A 21,649-nucleotide genomic window follows, 5' to 3' on the forward strand; every position below is an offset into this window, starting at 1 on the left:
CGATGCCCGAGTTCTTCAACCGCGCGTTATTATTATACTTTGTATAACGATAATGTCATAGTTGGGGAATTTTTTTTCACACTAGCACGCACACTTTCTTGAACCGTGACGAAAAGATAAAATATTGTTAGGCGGTCGCTAATTGGCATCGCGGGACTCTCCGGCATTTTATAATAATATGTATGCGTGCTGCAGCTCACAGACGACGAGCGGGACCGAATTAAGTGACGTAACGCGCCATTTTTAATCGCGACACGATGATGATAAACCCGCGACACGCTTCTTCCTTTTCTTCTTTCGCGGACTCTTTTTTTATTCTTATTTTTACTTTTATTTGTGTGTGTGTGCGCGTGTGTGTGTGCGTTTTTTTTTTTTTTTTATTTATTTTAAACAATTTTTATTTCTCCTTTTTCGTCTCCTTTGTTTGTCTTTAATTTTTCTTATATCCTCGCTCCGAGTCGTCGTGAAATTGCGCCGAACTTTTCGCCCATGCGGTGTTTAAATTCTCACCTCCTCGACGGTTCGTTGAAACGCGGTTTCACGCACTGCGTTAAAGGGGGCATTGATTAATATCCCGTTGCTGTTGTTATTATTATTATTATTATTATTATTATTATTATTACTGTTGTTGTTGTTTTTTTTTTTCGTTTCTCATCTTTCTTAATCGTTAAGACGAGTGCAATACGTCAATTCAAGGATAAAGAACGCGACGTCGTTATTGCTTCGATTCGTTATCGACACCCGGTGGATACTTTGCATCTCACGGAACTTTTATGCATAAAAATAAATAAACACTGACTCGAGGGAGAGCGGAAGGAGAGTTTGTAAGAATCTAGCGGTGGCAATGGATCCGGGGTAGTTTAGAGCGTGTTTGAAGTGTGAAAATTGTTGAAACAAGATCGCGCGCGGTAGACCGGAACCGGAAAAAGCGGGTCACCGTCGTCAGGCGCGGTGTCGAAAAACCCGCGTTACGCGGAAGATAAAACCGCACTTCTGTCTCGCCGTTTGTCAGAATTGTCCCGGCGAGGTCTCTCGAAGACGGTCCTGGACTAACTGCCGGTAGGCAAAACTATAATCCCCAACTATCGCCGTCCGTCTCTCCGGTACCGCCGATTGACGTCACCGCGGCACCGATGACGTCACGCGGCCCCCGTTCGTCGGCCCGTTGCAGAAATCACGCCGCGCGGAAGAGACCCCGATGTTGATCTGTGTACTCGAAAAGAGCACCGCCATTTTTATTAGGTTTTATTCAAGGTCGTTCAAGGCGCCGTTTATACCGTAAGGATCGACGTCTTCTGCACTTCCGGACCTTGAGACAACTGCGAGAGGGGCAATGCGAAAGATTATACGAGCAGGGATACATTCGTACTTGGAATCCGTTTTGTCGATTTTTTCTATTTTACGCGATTTGTGTTTAGATCCTTATTTCGATCTATGGCATTGCAGGTGCGGTTATCGGAAACTGCTTATCCTCGATTAGGATTCGTGATCCTGTTCCTGTTCTACGGACGGACATAAATAATCGATTATTTTTTAAATCCGATCGATCGACCAACTCGATTATTTTACGTAACAATCAGTTTTTGTTTTTACTCCCGGGGACTGTACGGATAGGACGGTTGGATTCTTGGATTCATTGGACAACCCGTTTTGGAATTTCGTACAAAAAGCAATACTATTTTACGTGATCGACGTTTCGATTGTTATCTAAGATAATTAGTGAATAATAAATAAATATTTTTGCCTAAAATTGATAAACATTTTCAATTAAATTATAGATCATTATCAAAAAAACTTTTCCACTATTAAGATTACGTACCGAAATTTTCGAAACTTGTTTTCAAATGCACCCGTTTAAAAAATTTAAAAGACGATCGATTAATCGATTAATTTATCGCCGATTGAATCGAGTCCTGTTTGATTAGTTTTTTCAACTCGATTAATCGATGCGTCAATAACTTTCAGCCGAGTGGTTATTCTTATCCTGTTCCTGCAATTCACCGCAGAAGAAAGCGAAGCTAACGTTACAAGTACACGTATAACATTGCACGATGATAAATAACGAGTATCGTCAAGCCTCTTTTCATTCTTACGACCATGAACGTTCACCTTATATTTCTGTTATTTCTTAGATTTCTGTTAGTGAGTAAGACACAGATTTTTGTAAAACGAACAGTTAAATCGTCACAATATGAACATCGATTTTGTAATTTTTAATTTTATTTCCTTCACTTAGTAATTGATTAAAAAATTATCAAACGAACCGAAAAATTTTAGTCCACCTGTTGGGACATTTTTTTTCTAACAGTGCGCGCGTATAAAATGTTCAATCGGTAATTGATTTTCGTCTGTAATACACAGTGCGCATTGTTACTTCTCATGCCTTAACGAGTAACTCAATCGGAGACGGTCTTGGTATTTTTCTGTAAAGATTCCGTCACTTTTTTTTTTTTCAAACCTCTGTTAGGTAAAGCGCAGAGTTCTCCGATGTTGTTTTCGTCGTTACACGGTGAAAACAAATTTCCGAGATTTCGTGTGGATGATATAACGAACGGCGGATGTGCACGCACAGACGCAGCTCAAGGCTGAGGGTATAAAGTCGTGTGTGTGTGCTCACGAGATAGGACCAGAAATCGAGAAGGAATGTTGCGGACATTGAACGACATATCCTCAATCACGAAAATCAAGATGTTACAGTAGAACCTCGCTTATCCGACCTTCGATTCCGCATTATTCCAGACGCCCATCTAATCCGAGCACTTTGCATTGATCGCGCTGTATCTTCGAATAATACGGAGAACCTTGGACGAAACGGAATAATCCGCAATACCTTAAACGTATGTGTATAAAATATTTTTGTGTCGTTACTTTGTTCGAACATGCATAAACTTGTAAAAGTTTTTTACGATTTTTTAAACACGTTGCGAGACGTAAACGTGACAGTTCCGAGTCTGGAGTCAATTGGAGAACATTGTGATGGTTTGGATCGTATGTTTTTCGTATTACCCTCGAGATATCCTCTCACCGTATTACTTCCGATAAAAGAGGTTCTACTGTATACGTATTTATATATGTCTCCACGATCTTATATTACAACTTATAGACGTCCGCGGAATCACCGATCTATACGGAAAAATTGGACATCGCGCTTCGGTAGATCGATTAAAATCCTCCTGTTGCCACCTTATTGTTAGATGTGGACGTCTCTTTGGCGATCGGCTAAATATAGCGGTGCTGCAACACGGTTCTATGCGATGGGTAAATAATTGCCAAGTTTAAAGTGTCCACACCGGTCCACCACGCTCGCCGATCTCGTGAAATGGTAGTTGAGTTTTCAATTCCAAGATATCCCCGAAATACAGCCGCGGTGACGCCCATCGTGAGCTATCCGTGCAAGGATTGGCATAACGCTGAAGCGTGTAGCTGAAAGATCGAGGACCCGATCGGATTGACACTTTCCGGAGAGAGGAATAAGAGAGGGAGTGATAAAGGAGTAGGGAGGCAGAGGCGACGTCCTTGCCAAGGTGAAAAGGTTGACGGTAAAGGCGCGTGGTGATTGGACTGGTCTACATAGTGGAATCGGGAGGCTAGAAACGAACCGACTGGTCTGAATGAAAGAGACGCGGTTCCGGATCGTTGTTAACCTGGCCCAGAAACGGAGCCGGAACTGGCGGTGGTCGGATTCAATGACCTTGGCGTTAGCATTAGCCAAGGCGAAGGCGATGCCGGTGAGAGCTGAAAGCCGCGTCTTTCTCGCGACGGGGAAAAACGAGATGTTACAACAATTCACACCTGCGTGGTTGGTACGATCTATGCATCCGGCATCGTCTCGGCCGTCGTTTTGGAAGCGTTTTAAATTTCGTACGACGTACGGAAAATTCACGGTGTTTTACGCAACCGGGGACCGTCACCGATTATATTATTACACGAACACGTCATGGCGCCCGCCGACAACAGGCTATTCCCTTCTAAACTATAAGGCAAACAATTAAACGGCAGCCGCCTGCGTGTGTCGTAGAACACGATGCCTGTAGAGAGGCGGGCGAACATTTATGTGTTGGGATTCGTCTACGTTAACACGAATCTCTGCCACTTATACACGTACGCACGAATGTCGATTGCGTCGGTCACGCAGCCTCAGCAGCTTCGGTGGATCCGGTATATCGAAGAGATCGGCATGGAAAATATCTCCTCCTTTCCATCTTGGGTTTCACCGAGTTGTTGTTCAAATCCTCGGATCGTGACAGGATTATTTAAGATCGCTGGCTGCAGGTCGCTTCGTACTTTTTCACTGATGTCACACTCTCCGTTCGTTCCGGAATTCGGTGCGTCGTAGAGAGAGGCTATCTATCTATCTAGGCACTTCGATCTTGATGAAAAAATTCAACGTCGTTGGGCCTAATCGCCTCCAGGTCTTAACACGACTTCAAGAAGCCCGAATCAGTCGAGGATTTTCATATCGTTTCAACGTTGTGCCCGAGTATGAGTACAGATAATTTGTATTTTTCTTCAAGCCCTGTAGGTACTGATCGATGGCTTCGATTTCTCATGGAATTCCAACGATCGCTTCCGATTTTGACCCGCCAATGAAAATCACCGAAACGGTGAAACAATCTAATTGCTTATGGAGCTGGCGAAAGTTGGTCGAATTCGGAATTACTAAGAGTGTGAAAGTCGTTGAAAAAGGGAGGGAAAGCCGAAGCTCTGTACACATTGATTTGCGGAGTGTCGCCCTTCGTCCTTTTAGCTATTCGATCTTCGCGACGTGTCGTGATTCGAACGTCGCTGCAGGGTTAACAGATACCTCGACCCGGAGAGCGCATTCCTCAGCGTCTCGCTCGTCGTTACACGTGTAGTACGATATAAGTTACGGTACAAGGACACCTACATGCTGCATTTATATGTGTGCAGCGAATACCAACGTCGTACATTGATCAGCGTTTCGAACACTCTGATCGACCGTAGCGATGACAAACTGTGAGAAATAACTAGATGTTCGGACCGCCACGGTTGTTCGGTTTAACCCTTTGAGAGGCAATGGTACGTATACGTCTCACCTGTTTAGTTTTATTTTTTTTTTTTTCCTTTTATATTTTTTATATAGTTTTGCACTTTTTATACGCACATGAGCACTTTGTAGACTATTGGCTGTCTAGGTCATTAAAATTTCGTGCAAAAATTGCAATAGTTTATTTATTTATATGTTTGTTATAAAAAACGAGCCTGAATAAACTCGTTTTTCCCCTAAAAAATTCGGATTTTTCGTAACGTATTTTTCGTACACAGTTTTGTAATATGTATTATTTTCAGAATTTTCCTTACGCTAGTTTTTTCAAAAAATATTTTGGAAATTTCGGAAAATTCATGCCATTTTGAATTTCGTAATTCTGACTTCAGAATCGTAATCAGCAATCCCGTAAATTTACCGATTATCTATGATTTTCTAAATTTGTTCAGTACAAAAATGTGCCCCTCAAAGGGTTAATAGGGAAGCAGCTGGCAACATTTCCTTTACAGTTCTAGCGATATAAGTGTCGCTCATAAAGAGCTTCAAAAAAGACTGTGACGATTTTGATCGCCCGCGATACAAAAATCAACATGGCGGCCGTTTACGCGCTTGCAGTTTTATTTTGGTCGTAAAATCCCTTACAGCGTTTACGATTTGACCGGTTCTACATGACGTTGAGTAAAATGATGGCAAAACTAATTCAAACGTCATTTCTCCTTCGTTGAGATTCTAAAGATCGAAGATTCGGCCTGTGAAGTTTACGTGATTTTCAATGTGAAACGAGTATCGATTTCACTACAAAACCGGATGTTATCTTACATTGCGAGGATTCCGCAACAGGTACCGCAGCAGTCCACGACTCGAACATAAAAGTAGCTGAGTGAAGCAGGCATGGGTGTCTTGGTAAAGTTGGCGAAAAAGTACACGATTGTGCATACATACCGCGTGTTACAAATGTATAACATTCATCGTCCGTGTGTATTCTATAAGTTCGTTACCATCTGCACGTCTAAAATTTTTTATCAACAAGTATTTGTTTAATAACAATGTGAGTAAAAAACTGACATTTGAAAGGTATTGCCGCATTCCTCTAATCGCATCGTGTTCAGAGCTGTGAAGAATTTAAGTCTAATTTATTCGTACCTCAACACGACAAGGGAGAAATAAAAATTGATACGGTTTGCTAAACATGAATATTCGTGACGCGAAATAGAGGATGCATAAAACCGTATAACATCGAATAAGAAGATGACGGTAAAAATAGGACATCGAGTAGTCCCCGTGGATGGGAGACGGGCAAGGAACCGCCGTGAGCTCCTTTTTAACGATTGGTAGGAGGAATTTCGTTATAGGTATATATACGCATGGGCTTTACTGTTAACCGTCCCGCTTCCGGTTCTGAAGGTGTGCGTGCGTGCAGCAGAAGTAAAAGGCGAGCAAGAAACCTGGAAGCCGCAAGTGTAAATAAACGCGAGCGATTGGCTCGACTGTATAAGAAATGTTCTTCCTGACCCTGATGCAGGTAGAGAATGACGAGGGCGAGGAAGGATCGGAAACCAAGGTGTGCATGGCCGATTAGACGTGCCTCGCGGAGCTAGGCTGCAAAGACTCGCGAATCGAGAGGCTGCGCTCATCGTCCGGATCGAGAGTCGAATTCCACGGTGCAGAAAGTTGGGCTGCGGGGGGCGGCGAACGGAATGCGGGCCTCGTCGACGACAGCTCATTCATGCCACCTGCCTTACGTCATTCTCTCATCGACACGCGCGCGGCCTCTGAAAGTACGAAAAACCGGACGCTAATGCGCGGTACGAACGAACCGGCTGGCGAATTAGCGACACGGTATGTGTATCTATGCACACGTATAAGTGTATTTATATCGGTCCGATAACAAGTGACGAGGGGGAAAAAAGAGAAGCATTTTTGCTCGAAGCGGATCTAGCGACACTCGGCGACTGACCAGATCGTCGGGCGTAATAACCTGCAGACGCCGAGAGTCGGGAATTATCAGAGAAATGGGAAGCAAATTGAGCGCGATCATCAATCGCCTTTTCGACTACCCGATCAAGAGGAAACCGATATGCTTTCATCGACAGGAGGACTTCACCTCGACCGGCGAACGGATACCGGGGAGTGAGAATCTCCCCAAGGAACCACCGTCCGAGTAATTTAAACCCGATCCGCTTCCACTCGATTTCCGATCTCTTGTCTCATTCAGCTTCCTCGCCATCCTGCATCTCGCTACAGGTACGATAAATTGGTTGCAACGTTTTACGAACGACTTCTATCTCAGCGGAGGCATGCCAGGCAAATGCACGAAAAGAACAGTCGGTGGTCGGTGCAAAAGGTGCTCAAGAAGTTTCCTGGGTGGAACGAAATGACGATCTCCAACCTTCACAGTCTCTTCCTCCTCTTCGACGCTCAAAAGACCGGCATGCTGTCGCACCCAGATTTGTGAGTCATCCTGGAAATAGTTGGGAATCAGATTTTTTGTTTTTTTGCAAAGATCGAGAGAAAGGACCCCGCAGAATCCTTATGGAAATTGGCTCCCGGGCAAATTGGCTGGATTTTCAGTAGGTATGCTATAGTACATATCTTCCTGATCAAAAGTTCTCATGGACACAAGTATCAAATATCAGTATTTTCCGAGATACAGGCATCGGAAGGAAGAAGTACAGATTTTTTGACATCTATGGATTTTGCGATTTTCACGAATTATAGAGCTTCGAGGGGACATTAAATCAAACAAATCACTCGAAAAACTGCACCGTTGATTCTCAAAGATAGGCAGGAAGCTGTAATTGATTCCATCCACGAACTCGCTGGTTTACCGGAACGAGGCGCAACATCAGATTTCGCGCGAAGAACGAGACCCTGCGACCCTTGCAATAATCCACTTGTCCTGTTTTTCACGCGTCTATAGCGTGCAGTTTTTGAGTGATGTATTTGATTTGAAGACCCCCTTGAGCTTTGTAATTCGTAAAAATCGAGTAATCCATAGGTATTAAAAAATCCATTCACCCTCCTTCCGAAGCTTATATCTCGGAAACTGATGATTGTTGGAACTTGTGTCCATGAGAACTTTTGATCGGGAGGATCCGCGCTGTAACATACTGAAAATCCAGCAAATTGGACCGGGAGCCAATTTCCATAAGGATTCTGCGGCGTCCTTTCAACAGAATAAATTCAAACCGTTAATTTCAGCTGCGCGGTTTTGGAGAGTCTCGGCGATTCGACCGCAGCTAACGTCAGGAAGCAGAAGTTCGAACACGCCGATGCCGACGGCGATGGGTGGATAACCTACGACGAGTTCCTCGCTCTTCTTTACAACTTCACCCCTCTGATCGACGGCGAACTTACCGGGGTTGCTAAACTCTGTTACGACATAGCGGAGAACGTCAGATTCGTCTCGTCACTCAGCGTCGGCGAACAGCTCGAGTACGGCTTATTTTGAGGCTCTGGAAAGGGGAATAAAGTAGTCAGGAGAAAAGTGTGAACACTGTGTACGTCAGGAAACCTTGAATATCACGTTATATTCACAGAATACAACAGAGACGGTGTATCAGATTTGAAAAACGACACTATGCGTCGAGAATGTGGAGCCATGCATAATGCAGCAGTTTATAATTCGCAAAAGTTAGCTCTGAGAGCAAGAAAGTTAATCAACTAATTTATATATTGGATTGATTCTTTAAGTATTACTTATTTACCATTGACAAATTCTTTCGCCTTCCTTGTTAATCATTACCTGTATGTACGAAAATCCTTCAACGATGTCGCATTTGCTGGTGGAAAAAAGACGTAGCAAAGATCAGATTGGCAATTCAGAGTTAAATCGGTTGGAAATCTTGCCGCGTATCTTGACACCGTTTTACATACGAGTTAGAATACAATCGTTCAAATTTGCACACTATTGCACTCACCATCTTGACTTTTTCAATCGAACGCTAATCAATGCGTCCAAGTTTTCTCACGAATAACGAGTGTAAATAATATCCCACTGTAATGCCGTAGCTCGTCGTTCTATCTTTAATGTCGTGCTCTGCTATACTTTTTGGCGGCAATCTGTGAAAAAAAAGTCCGATTTTCAATTTTTCATGTCCTGCGGGAATTCGTGTACTTTGTAAAAGAAATAGATTTTTAGAACTAATTTTCCACAGGACACAAATATCGGCGGCAACCAATCTGTGTCACTCTGATCAAAATTCCAATGACTGAACGTGGATAATCCTACGAGACTTGTGGATACGTTACCGACATGCCTTCGTCATCAAAAATTAGTTCCTATAGCCTGGTAAGAGGGCGGTAGTTGTCAACTTTTAATTTTGCCGCGCAGGCGTCGTTGCTCCGGCGCTACGTTCAGGGTAGTTACGGAGTTCTGGGACGCCGAGGAGTTCGAATAAGCTTGGGTCGCATCGCGTATCCCGTAATCGTGCGAATTCGTCCATCAACTAATGGTTTTTCGTAAAAAACTTGATCCGTGGATTTGACTTCGGTAAGTTATCGTTAAATAAACAGTTCAAAGTCATTCAAAAGTTCGTTTTCATGCGATATGCTTGCGACCGTTTCTTTCAACACTGAACAAATGACGATCGTGATTTGACCGTTACGTACTAACGCGACTCCGGGAGACTAAATTCCTATATATTTTCGGTATATTCGTAAGAAAATCATGCGTTGAGTGTACTGTTCGTTTTAGAATGTTCCATTTTCATTTCGTTGTGATTATTTCGGGCATAAGAAGTGATAGATCGACGTAACGAGATACGCAGGTCTAATTTAACGTATGTATACATTGCACGATGCCCACTCAATGTTCAATTGTCTGTACATAGTCGCGTTGGCCATTGTTTTCTACAGAATGCGTGTCAGGTTGTGTCTGGTACGAATTGCGTGCAAGTTGTACCTAGAAACAATAAATGTAAACCTTTCGATACGATATAATCGTTATTTCTAATTTATAACAGGCATGTGCGTGCTCGGGTGTTGGAAAGTAGTGGCTCTACGACGTCGAGGATCATCGCCGATAGAGACTGTGTCTTGCGGTTGACCAGGAGAGCTGATTCGACTGATTCTGCATAATCTGGAAGCATCGCAGGATCGGTAAGCCTCAGATACAATTCTTTTATCAAGACACTGCTATGTTTGCTTGTGACTTCGCATGTAATTGGACGTGAAGATTTTTATAGAGGCGATTTTCCCGCACGTCGTTCCGAACATTTTTCACATTCTAATTTGAAAAAAAAAAACAATTAGTAATATTATGTGAAGTTTGATCCCACGGCTTCTACAGCGTGTAGACTTTCACACCACGAAATTTTCCTCTTTTGCCACAGGCAACTCAGCGCACGAAGTTTGCCGTAACGAATTTTTCGAATAATTATGTTAATGAAGAAGGTAAATAATCGGAGACAATATCAAAATTTTTAGTTATGATACGAGTAATCACATTGTCATTATAACAATATATTACTTGACGATGGCGATCGAACGTGCAATAACCAATCGACTCAGAGTCTGAAATCATTCAAACCGATAATTTTCAGTACAGGTAATTTTTAATTCAGACTTCAATTCTTAATTGTGGCCTTGAAGTGAATATTTCGCAGTGCAACGACATCATTTGTTAATGTTTGTGATTGTTTCATTTCGCTACTACAGAATGTAGTGATATTTAACTATGGTAAGGCAGAGTGCGAGTCGGTAACCGATATCTGCTCACCATCCAGTTGCGTCGAAAATTAGTTCCAGAATCCAATTTCGTGTCCAAGAGCGCTTCCAAACGAGGGACACGTAAAATAGGAGTATGGTTTCTCCACGTTCTGTGTACTATGTGAGTTACATGATTCGCGACAACGCTTCAAGTTTGTTTTGTATACAATCAAAGTGAAAGTGCGTGGAAAGCGCGTTAAGCGTGTAAACTGCTTGAAATACTCGAATAGAAGTGGCAATAAAATTTGGCGTCACAAAATGACCACGTGTGAGCTTTGCGGCAAAGAAATCGCCCCTTACAAGTGCCCAACGTGCAGAATACGATAGTAAGATACAGTTCCTTTAAGTTGGTCCAGATACAGGTTATGTTCTGTTATCACGCCACGTGGGTTGGGCTTTGATTTGAATTTTCGTTTTCTGCGCTAGCACAACGCACTTCTGGCTCTCCGAATTTGTATTACACTCAAAGTTCTTTGCTAAAAATTCACTCCTGTCTTTTCAGCTGCTCGGCCGACTGCTTCAAGGTGCATAAATCTGTGCCTTGCACCTCGCAGATTCCCGAGCCTGATGAAATTAAAGCAGAAAGAATCGAACCCCTCTACAGGTTTCCCACGGAAGACACAGTTTCAGTAGAGAAACTGGCAGCATTGCGTCAATGTACAGAGCTAAAAAACTGTCTCAACAATCCTCACGTACGCGCAATCATGAAGGGGATTCTAGATGCTGACGATCCTACAGAAGCTGTGGCTCAGGCTATGACAGAACCGATATTCGTCGAACTTGCAGATGCCTGTCTTCGCGTTGTAGAGCCGCAGGACGAGGTTCCGTTCCCTAATTCTTAGATACCTTTACTTAGGGATTATCGATTCCTCTCCTTTTCTCTCTTCCAATGAACCGCCTTATCGCGTTATAATGAACTAATAACTGGTCATTTGAATCTGTACTGTTTGCTTGGCTATAAACGATTGTTCGAATATTTATGCTTACGACGACAAGTTCGCAAATCGATAAAGAAGAAATGGATCATTGTAAAAAGGCTAGGTGCAAATTGATCCATTGAAACGGTGTGTCATCAAACTTGAAAAATTCAAGGCTCTGAATAGATATTGTCAGATACCGTGTTTCACACACGATTAGTTTGTGTTCTCGTTTGGACGGTAACAGAGGCGATACATTTCTTTGTGTAAGAACATTCATACTGACGAATTTAAGGTTTCTGAAACCTCAGTTTTTGAAGTTTCTGTGTCTAGAGGGTAAAAGAAGGTATTGAACAAAAGTACATGTATTATCATTAGAATAAAAATTGAAAATTTTTCTTACGAACTTCTTTCCTTTACATCCACGATACTTATTTTGACTAAAAATAGTGGGTTTGGCAGAGTGTACAATATTCCTTAATCCGCTATAATCACGTTAGGTTTGCCTGATGTATCAAATCGACTTTCATCTAGTTTTATTTCGTTTGTGAATTCGCTTCTTCGTTGCACCTAACGTTTGTATTAGTTCAGTTTGTATATTCTTTCCCTTCATCATCGAGATGAATTACCACTCATAGCTATCTGTTTTTTTACTCTGTAAAAATTCGTACTCTCTTATTCCGTCATAAGGACCTTTCTAAAGTTCTGACCGCCCTGCATGTGTTGAAGATACGTATAATGCCAAGTCCTTTGGAATCAACACATTGTATTGTTCAGCAGCCAGAGAAAAATACCTCTTGCGTACGAGATGTGCAACTTCTTTCGGTTGCCTGTCTCTTGTAAATATTCCCTTTTTGTTTCCACCGACTCTGGTGTAGGCTGTTAAAGAGAATTATTATTACGATTCGTTTGAATCCCTCCGTTGAATTGACCTGATAAAAATTCCAATCTTACTCTGTGCCGTTCTGAAATCAGCAAAATTCCATATGAACTCCCCGATAAAGAATCCCTTCTTTCTCAGACGATCGAACGCCTTAAAGTGCCTCGACATTAACTCCGTCTGATAATCTTCGCTCCATATGTACGCAGGTAACTAAATTTGAGACATTCGTTTTATTAACAAAAAATTTATCAATGTGAGAAAGTTTGTCGCTGGTATAAAATACGAACCTCATGAAGACCGGGCATCGTGTCTGCTCCGTATTCAGTCATTATGACAGGCTTGTTGTATTTCTCGTTCCACGCAGTGGCCTCAGCTTCGACCAAAATGTCTATCATGTCCAATCTTCCCGGATGACTGTACCATGCATTGTACCGGTTGAAACTTATTATGTCTAAATACGGAGCCGACTTGTCTGCCTGCGTAGCAGAAAATGATAAAGACAAGATGAGTTTGATTAAATTTTCCGATGAAATATAATTACGGCCATGTTGCAGATTCGTCGGATGACTTATAATAAACAATGAACACATTCGATACCTGGACACTCTGTGCTATAGCGAGTGTGATGGGTCTTGTGAGATCTAGAGATCTCGTATGCTCGGCTATTTGGCGGAAGTAATCCGAGGCGGCATTGTACTGCGACCTCGGCTCGTTCGCAATGGACCACACGACAACCGAGGGGCGGTTCTTGTCCCGTCTAATGAGTTCCGACAGCGATCGTTTGTGGAGTTCTAGCAGCGGCGTAGAAAAGTTTTCAATATTCACCGCGGGACATTCGTCGATTATGAGGAAGCCCTGCCTGAAATGTTGAAAACGTGATGTCAAATTACGAGTCCAACTGAACTGTAATCCGAAACCAGCGATCATCAAACGGATAATTGCACTTTATACCCTCACCTGTCTGCCTCGTCGAGAACTTCCTCGCTGTAAGGGTAGTGGCTCGTTCTGTATCCGTTTGCGCCGACCCACTTGAGGAGTTCGTAGTCTCTGGTCATGGTTGGAAGGTCAAGAGCGCGTCCCCTGATGAAGGAGTCTTCGTGGCGACCGAAACCGCGGAAGTAGACGGGTTTGCCGTTCAGAAGGAGGCTGGTATTGGTCCAGGTTATGGTCCTGATGCCGACTGGAAGCCGGTAGACATCCTGCCCGGATGTATTCGTCACCGAGACCCGCACCTCTAGCGTGTAGAGGTACCCAGGCTCGTATCCCATATCCCTGCCCCACCAAAGATTCGCGGAAGGTACCTTGAGCCTCCCCGATATCACCTTGCCCGATTCTTCTGCGACTACAAGACCGTCCGCGTCTATCAAGCTTACCGTAAAATTCGGAATCTCGCCTTGGTCCAGACCGCGAGCTTCCACCACGTACTCCACCGTACCACTGTTTCCGTCGATACTTGTTTTCACGGAGATGTCCGAGACGTAGACCCTCGGCGTTGTGTAGAGAAGCACCGGTCTGAAAATCGGTCAGCGAATTCAGGCATGTCGTGGTTCTATAACATCAGTCTGAATGGAATATCTGGTTGTGAGGCGTTTTAGGGAACAACCTCTGTATCCCCGAGTAGTGGAAGAAGTCAAAGGTGTAGGTCTGCTCGAAGATCTCTCCCTCGTCCGTGTTTATTTTGCTTATCGTACCCTGCGGTACGGTATTTATAAGGAGCCTGTTGTCGATGGCGACAGTGATGTAGTTCTTCCCGGCGGGGTTCAGCACCCCCCCAATATCACCTTCGAACGGGAGGTGTCCCAGCTCGTGACTCGCGACGAGTTTCCCGTTTATCCACTGTGAACGATCGAGTGATCCGGATGAAAAGTTGCAGAATGAAAGGATCAGTCAGAAATGGGTACCTATACTGAGAATTCGCGTATGGTGTTCATAACAGATGCATTTGTCGTTACAGTATCACGACTATTCCGATTCTCAAATAGAATATTTACCGCAACTATGTTGTGCATACGATGTCACAGTATAAGACTAATCCTGATAACTGCGACTACAAATATATCTTTTACAGTTACACCATATGTGAATATTTAGTATATACCCTTTGCTCCATGTACAGGGAAACACGGGATCTTTACCACGTGTGCGATGTAGTCCACTGAACCGAACCATACGAAGGTGCGCATCTCGGCCCAGGATGAGGGCGTGTAGAAGGTTCTCTGGTACCAGACGACGCCGACGTGGTCCCTTAGCGCGCTCGAGGTAGTCACATCGTTGTAGGACGACGGAACCGGCATCTTCATCGGCTTGCCGACCTTCAGACAGAGCAATTCCTTGTATCTGAAGTTTCGATCGATCGAACTTGATCGAAAACTAAAAGAGTCTTTGCCTATACCGAGTTCTGATAATCGAACACGAATCAGTGGGACATGTATTGTTAGCCCCAACTTCACCATTTGATCCTTTGGACAGTCTACCAAGTTTCATCTGCTCTCTTCGAGACCTTGTTGTTATTAGAGTATTAAGTCAATTTGTTTGATCGATATACAGATTTGAAATACATCATTGTAATTTGAATGAAAAACGCTACTGTCGGTCTTTGTTTAGAAGGACGAATCATCGCCGGACTTGAGACCATCGATTCACTCACTCGCACTTATCGCTGTAGGGAATCGCCGGAAAAAGAAGCGAGGAAAATGACGCGGTTACGTGGAGCTAGAGCGAGCTTTTGAGCCGCAAACGAGCCGCGAAATTGCAGCTTCAGGTTCCTTTCTAACTTTTGCCACGAGTTTATCGTACCGGAGAATTGAAAAGTCCCAACGAAGACTTCGTTTTATGGGGACAGCGCGGTTCTGCAACCTCGTCAACCTACCTTGTTCAGGTCCTTCTCGTACCAGCCCTCCCTGTACCCCACCTCCGGGTCGGTGGGAGGCGAAACTAGGAAATCCCACATCCCGTTCAGCGATACAACCTGGAATGCAAAAAGGAGAGAAAAAGAAAAACAGAAGCAAACAATAATGGTACTTTCAACTCGACATTTATTCCAAGCATTTACCGTCCGTTATGAATTCCTTTACCTGTCGAGACTCGCTCTCTCGGGGATACAGAAGTCCTGGAAGCGTCGCATTTCCGTTTCCGATTAGCGAGGGATACGTCGCCGTGTTCGGCGTACGGTTCGCCGAGGCAAGAAACGTCCCTAAGAGTGTCATCAGGGTCGGCAGCAGGGCCCCAGCGCCATTCTGCGGTCAGGATATTGACAGAATTTTTCAATCAATTTAATAGATCTTTTTCCTTTTTTTCAAATCGCATGGCGCGACAGATTTTCCACTGATGCAGAGTAACATTTACGTTCGAGAGACGTGAAAAAGTCACACATCGTTCGCGGTATTTTATTATAGACGTTTTTACGTCCGGAAAGTAATAAAAAATAAAATACGTTTCTGATAAGATATTTTCATCGTCTCACAAGACGATTTAAAGTGTGATTGAATTATGAGAATTTATATCTCTGTAGTCAATTATTTAATTCGATTGAGGTTTGTTTTGTTCAGAAAAGTGTGCCGGGATCGAGCTTCATTTACGTATTCTTTCCCTACTAGAATCAATCGATAGGAAGCATTGTTAGTGACAAAAATGTCACCCATTTTTCATTTCTCTACTCGTATTAATATGCCTCCTGAAATAGGTATGTCAGAAGTTGATAGTGAGACTTCTACCTCGCTCTGGTCGATTTCGTTGTCAAGAACACTCATATCGCTGCTTTTAACGAGATCCTCGCATTTGTCCAGGGATTCCGTTGATATATTGTCTTATCCACGTATGTTTATAATAAACTTGGTTACAATGGGATGTTGTATATTATTTCTCCATCAGGTTCTTCAGGCTCGCTCGTTAGGTTACGCGTTATTTTACTTGTGTTTGCTCACTCATTTGCTTGTACAGGCTGCCCGTTATCGTGCAACCTCGATAAAGATACCGAATTATACATACGTACGAAGCGCGCGCCTGCCTGGCTGCGTAATTTTTACGCCTCTGCGTATTTCAACTCCGACTGACAGGAACTCGGTAAACTTATAAAGTACGGATTCTCATTCAATTCAACTTTGTACATCAACTAGTTTCAACTTTACTCGGGAGCTACTTGTAAGAGAACTTTTCAGACAATGAGATTGATTACGCTTAGATGCTGACACCAGATGGCGTTGCCTGTCATCGGATCCCACAATCGGACTGGTTCAACAGAGTTATCCTGTACATTAGGGTGATCCTTACTTAGGGTGTTGATGATTTTTTTTCAGACCACCCCCCAAATCAACTATAAATAATTCAAAAGCAATTTCCCAATTCTTTCAGATTTTTATATCAATTCTAACCCGTGCCTGTAAATGGATGGATATCACCGTTTAAAATACACTTGTTTCAGATACATTCTCAGCATATATTTTATCGTAAGAGTGACGATGTTCGAATCAATCTGTAATTGCGAAGATTTAGTGAGTATTAGTACTACTGTCTGAGAAAAAATTCACATCATCATACCAACCAATCTCGACGAGTCGCACACCCTTGAAATTTGAATTTTTCTTTTTATTTATAAGAAATGCAATTGTCTATATTACCTGGTATGATGATGTGAATTTTTTCTCAGATAGTAGCAATCATGCTCACTAGAACCTCACATTCATGGATTTTTTCGAACATTATTACTCTTACAGTAAAATATATACCAAGAACGTGTCCGAAACACGTGTATTTTAAATTGGGAAATCCTTCCTCTTACAGGCACGGGTTACAGTTGATATAAAAATCTGAAAAAAATTGTGAATCGTTTTTCAATTACTTATAGTTGATTCGGTGGGGTGATCCGGAATAAATTCGTCAACATTCTGAATGAGGACCACCTTACTGTACATCCTATACCCTTGTCCACGAATATAATTTAAGGACAGTGAACCGCATGCGAAAATAAATTACCGAAGGAAATTTTTATTTCACGTGCGATGCGCGGAAGTCTCGTGAATTTTGCATTATGCGAAATTGAATGTATTGTTTTTTAGTTCTTTTTGTATTGACAGCGTTATTAGGCCAATTAGCAAACAGAAAACCTGTGTCACGTTTACCTGAAATAATTCTGGGTGGCTGTATGTTATTATTTTATTGTGACATACACCGTTGCAGTTAAGGCTCAGACATTTGTGCAAACGTTTTGTCATCACGTCTCGTATTTGCCCAACAACGTTGAGGCAACAATTCTCTGTTTCAATATTATTCGTGCTCATTTTTTCCGAGCTATAATTTTTTTCCCGCGTGAGTATCGGTCTTTTACAGTTGTTTACTTACATCTGTAATAGCAATCATAAAAGCAGTTTATATTCATAATCACATCTTGAAACGGTACGCAATTATTTTCACTGTATAGGTATGTGTCGAATTTTGGGTAACGATTTTTATGCGATAGATTATTTTCGAGGTTAAAATCAATTGTAGGGCGGGGTTGAAGTTCCGAATTTGAAAAGTTCCGAAAGCGCTTAATTCCGTATTTCGCAAGATTGCGAAAATTCAAGGCACGATAGAGCAAAGCTCCGAAAAATAAAGTTTTGATTGAGTAAAATTCCGAAAGTTAAAATATACTCGTACAACGTAGTTTACTCAACAAGTGGATGTAAAAAAAAATCAGAAAAACTGAAAACCAGAATGACCAGGATTCCTAACGTAAAAATATCGAAAATCCAAAACGAAGAAAGATGAAAATGGTGAAATTTCACCAAGCTAGAAATTCACAGAACTGAAAATCTTCGATCATTCGAAATTTCGATGTTTCAGATTTTCAAATTTTCTTCTCTTCGCACTTCCGGAACTTTGAGTTGTCAGAGTTATGCCCTTCGGGTATTTTGCCCTTTCGGAACTTTGTACTTTCGGAACTTTGAGCGTCGGGTTTCGGACCCTTCGCAACTTTGATGTTTCGCCACCAAAAACTCGGAATTCGGTTCTTTCGGCACTTTTCAAATTCGGAATTTCAACCCCGCCCCTCAATTGTGGATCTGAAATCTTGGGACCATATATTGCAGAGTCGTAACGGCAAAAGGTCGTTCGGTCTCGGATTACTTCAAACCTTATCACCTGCACTCTGTCGGACTTCAGTCACGTAGTATTTCAAGGCCAAAGATATGCAAACCCAACAATGGTAACATAATTAACGACCCACGAGCAGTGGTTGCGTTTGCAATTTAAAACCGCGCGATAGAAAATGGGATTAATGCTGGTTAATTACACCGAGGAAATGCCCGCTGAGTCCTTTCCTTGTTAGTGCTAATTGGGTAATTTGCACGGGATCTAATCAGGTTCGAAGGTACAACGTGGGTCGTAAATTTAGCGTACGTGAAACCCGAAAATACGCAATTAACGGTCAGACACGAAGATCGGGCGGGTTGCGGTATTTTTCTATAAAAATAACACACCGTACTTTTCCCGTGCAGAACGAAATTGGCTTACTACTTCATCAAGGAAGCGCATATAAGGGCTCAACGTCAGCGATCATCGGCGGATCTCTGCGGTTTTGATCGAAGTCCGCATCGAGCCAGCCGTTGTAATTGAAACTAGTTCGACGCGCTTTGCCGGAGAACCAGAAGCGGATTCTGTCACCGTCGGAATATCATTTCCTGCCCGAACTATTCTTGATTTTAGCTGAGTTCAATTTTCTTTTCGACCCTGGCACGAATCAAGTCTTTCGATACGTCGATACGACGGTTTTTTCACCATGCAGATGAAACCGTGATCGGGGCACCGACGCCCGGAAGTTTAGATTGGCCCGAATAAGCTGCATCGCACACCGGAACTCGTGATTCGTTACACGCATATTGAATGTACGGCAGTTTTGTTTTCGGGAACGAAACAACGATCAAAACTGTGAACCGATTAATCGACTTGTTTTCCAAACGAGCCCTCGTTAGTCGATCATTACTCTTATCACATTTCAATCCGCGCGTGGTTTCGAAATACGACGAATAAGCCCCGTCACTTTTAAATACAACCGCGAAAAGACCTAGTTGACACTTCTGCTCTGCCGCAGTCGAAACGTCATTTCGAATCGGGGAAAAGTATGTTCGAATCGTTTCCAAAGTCATCTGATGTAGTAAGCCGAATTATAGAAACAGTCGTAACAACGTACCGCACCAACGGAGAACATGGATCTTGGTGATCTTCTTTGTGCGGGTCACAGGAACTTGCAAGTTTTAATGAAGCGAAGCTGAAGCTCAGGACCAGTTCAAACTCGTCGATGCTCAGAAATCATCCCTCGAAGTATCGGTTGCAGGAGAACGTTTACGTTATATATTTCGTCGGGGGGGAAAATGTCGAAGTGAAGCTTGGAGGAGCGACGATTCCAACGGAGTGACTCCCGGACAAGTTGACGATTCTATTTATCTCACGTGTTCGACCGATTCCAACGGAAGTGGGAGGGAGTGCACAGATATCAGGAATGGATGCGGTGCTGTCGCCGAAAGTTCACGAGGCCGAAATTGTAGTAACGTTAATGTAACGAAAAATCACCATCTTTCAAGTTTACAGTGACGTTGAATTAGGCAAGTTTTCAAAATACGAATCCGTTTCTCCTTGTTACGTTGTAGTAAATTTTAATCATTACTAAAATTGCGAAATTACGGTTTTCCCGAAACGTTAATCGTCGCAATAACTTTACTAACTTCAGCCTCGTGAGAGCTTCGGGATATATTTGAATCCCCCCTGAAAACACGGGCTCTGATTTTTCTGGTCACCTATTTCTACGATTCGTTTTCCGCCAGTTGTCATCAATTGAAACAGAGTTTTTTTTCCAACCGAGTTTGAAGCATTTTCGAGCCCTCTAAGCTAGCGGAGTATTAATTACTCTAATGAATTAGGTACTGCATTTTTTTTTAACCTACCGTTTTTTCGTCCCAAATAAGAAATAAGAAAGTTATTGTAATCATCCCGAAAACGAAAAGTTGAGTTGAACGAGTTGCCGGATTTCAATGATTTTTGTCTCGATCGACGCGGCTTATCCAAACTTAGAACTGATTAGATTTTGGCTTTGATCGGTTCGCTGCTTTTTCAATTGTTTAAACAACGAAATTCCGAAAGATCGGATAAAAATGATGATATCTTGAGAATGGATGAATGGGTTTGAATGAAAATTCATACCGCGAAGTTTTTTATATAAGGTGAGATTTGCGAAATTCAAATCTGGCGCATTCGGTTAGCTGAAAAAAAAAAATTAGCAACTGAGTTTTCATGAAAATTGATACTCGTCGGTTTGTTGGATGGTTTTCTACGATTCTGTAGTCAGTTTCCGAAATCCAAAATGGCGATTCGATGTGACGGAAAAAAATGTAAAAATATTCCAGTTCTGATAAAAATTAGTAGGCAGCGGTTTTGTGGGTCACCGATAACGCATCCGAGGCCAGTTTGAAACCGGTCGTTTTCATATTTGAACGCCGGTTACAGCTTATTATTTTCGTATACACCAATTTGGAGTACAATAAGTATGTAAACGCTGCAAATAGTCGAGTAGGAAATGTAAAAATATACGATTCGTTCGCCAGTCTGGGACATTATTTATTGAATACAGAATAACTGAAAATGACAGAGTAAAAAAAGCAATGACTTGCGAGCCGTCACACGCTCTGCACAAATATAGGTAAAAGTTATTAAATATTTACGCATATTTTCGGCTTTGAGTATTGTCATTTTACATTAAAGTTTTTTCATTACGTTCAATTTCACAATTCACCGCCCGGACGGACGCAGTTTTGATCTCTTGTTGGTATTTTTTCTTTCCTCGATAACACTGAGATAAAAATTTGCGCGTGCAGTTAAAAATCTGTACATTTAAAATATTATAGTCGGGAAGATAATTTTTATAGTAGAATTTACTCAAATTATCGTTTGGCGCACTATAAACACAATGTTAATTTCACCACACACTTCTAGTTGATCCAAGAACGTCAAAGGGAGTATAATAATCGTACAATTAACTATATTTTTTGTTATATTGTTCACCATACACGGATGTTCATCAGGATTATATTCGTATAGTGCGGTGAGCTCTGTAGTTTAGAGTACGGTTCAATTAACTAATTTATAATAAACTATTTACGGATA

General features: G+C 42.3%; 3 protein-coding genes across 4 annotated transcripts; 2 read left to right on the forward strand and 1 right to left on the reverse strand.

Annotated features, from left to right (window-relative positions):
• Positions 1-5,825: 5,825 nt before the first annotated feature.
• On the forward strand, positions 5,826-8,662 carry LOC124182119. The gene is made up of 3 exons (XM_046568957.1): positions 5,826-7,169; positions 7,253-7,459; positions 8,210-8,662. Exons 1-3 carry the CDS (start codon positions 7,021-7,023, stop codon positions 8,457-8,459), a joined length of 606 nt encoding a protein of 201 aa, XP_046424913.1. The 5' UTR covers positions 5,826-7,020; the 3' UTR covers positions 8,460-8,662.
• A 2,158-nt stretch (positions 8,663-10,820) lies between these two features.
• LOC124182169 (zinc finger HIT domain-containing protein 3) lies at positions 10,821-12,410 on the forward strand. Its single transcript, XM_046569090.1, has 2 exons — positions 10,821-11,043; positions 11,220-12,410. The coding sequence occupies exons 1-2, from the start codon at positions 10,976-10,978 to the stop codon at positions 11,557-11,559; spliced, it is 408 nt and encodes a 135-aa protein (XP_046425046.1). The 5' UTR covers positions 10,821-10,975; the 3' UTR covers positions 11,560-12,410.
• LOC124182167 (beta-glucuronidase) lies at positions 11,984-19,905 on the reverse strand. Of its 2 annotated transcripts, none has more exons than XM_046569087.1 (10): positions 19,683-19,905; positions 15,592-15,753; positions 15,387-15,485; positions 14,653-14,829; positions 14,121-14,353; positions 13,475-14,029; positions 13,115-13,376; positions 12,805-12,993; positions 12,589-12,727; positions 11,984-12,513 (listed from the first exon to the last, which is right to left on the reverse strand). In XM_046569087.1, exons 1-10 carry the CDS (start codon positions 19,698-19,700, stop codon positions 12,332-12,334), a joined length of 2,016 nt encoding a protein of 671 aa, XP_046425043.1. In that variant the 5' UTR covers positions 19,701-19,905; the 3' UTR covers positions 11,984-12,331. The 2 variants fall into 2 exon arrangements, with proteins under 2 accessions (XP_046425043.1, XP_046425042.1); XM_046569086.1 differs by lacking the exon at positions 19,683-19,905 and adding an exon at positions 16,231-16,476.
• Positions 19,906-21,649: the final 1,744 nt, after the last annotated feature.

Source organism: Neodiprion fabricii, chromosome 5 (genome assembly GCF_021155785.1).
Source record: "Neodiprion fabricii isolate iyNeoFabr1 chromosome 5, iyNeoFabr1.1, whole genome shotgun sequence".
NCBI lineage: Eukaryota > Metazoa > Arthropoda > Insecta > Hymenoptera > Diprionidae > Neodiprion > Neodiprion fabricii.

Bases quoted from the DNA above. Each gene is read 5' to 3' on its own strand.
- LOC124182119 (XM_046568957.1), top strand. From the start codon at position 7,021: ATGGGAAGCAAATTGAGCGCGATCATCAATCGCCTTTTCGACTACCCG. The intron at 7,170-7,252 runs GTAATTTAAACC...ATCTCGCTACAG, and splicing joins CCCAAGGAACCACCGTCCGA to GTACGATAAATTGGTTGCAA. The intron at 7,460-8,209 runs GTGAGTCATCCT...CGTTAATTTCAG, and splicing joins ATGCTGTCGCACCCAGATTT to CTGCGCGGTTTTGGAGAGTC.
- LOC124182169 (XM_046569090.1), top strand. From the start codon at position 10,976: ATGACCACGTGTGAGCTTTGCGGCAAAGAAATCGCCCCTTACAAGTGC. The intron at 11,044-11,219 runs GTAAGATACAGT...CTGTCTTTTCAG, and splicing joins CCAACGTGCAGAATACGATA to CTGCTCGGCCGACTGCTTCA.
- LOC124182167 (XM_046569086.1), bottom strand. From the start codon at position 16,266: ATGAGTGTTCTTGACAACGAAATCGACCAGAGCGAG. The intron at 14,354-14,652 runs GTAAAGATCCCG...GATCGTTCACAG, and splicing joins TGGACTACATCGCACACGTG to TGGATAAACGGGAAACTCGT. The intron at 12,514-12,588 runs GTAAGATTGGAA...TCTCTTTAACAG, and splicing joins TGATTTCAGAACGGCACAGA to CCTACACCAGAGTCGGTGGA.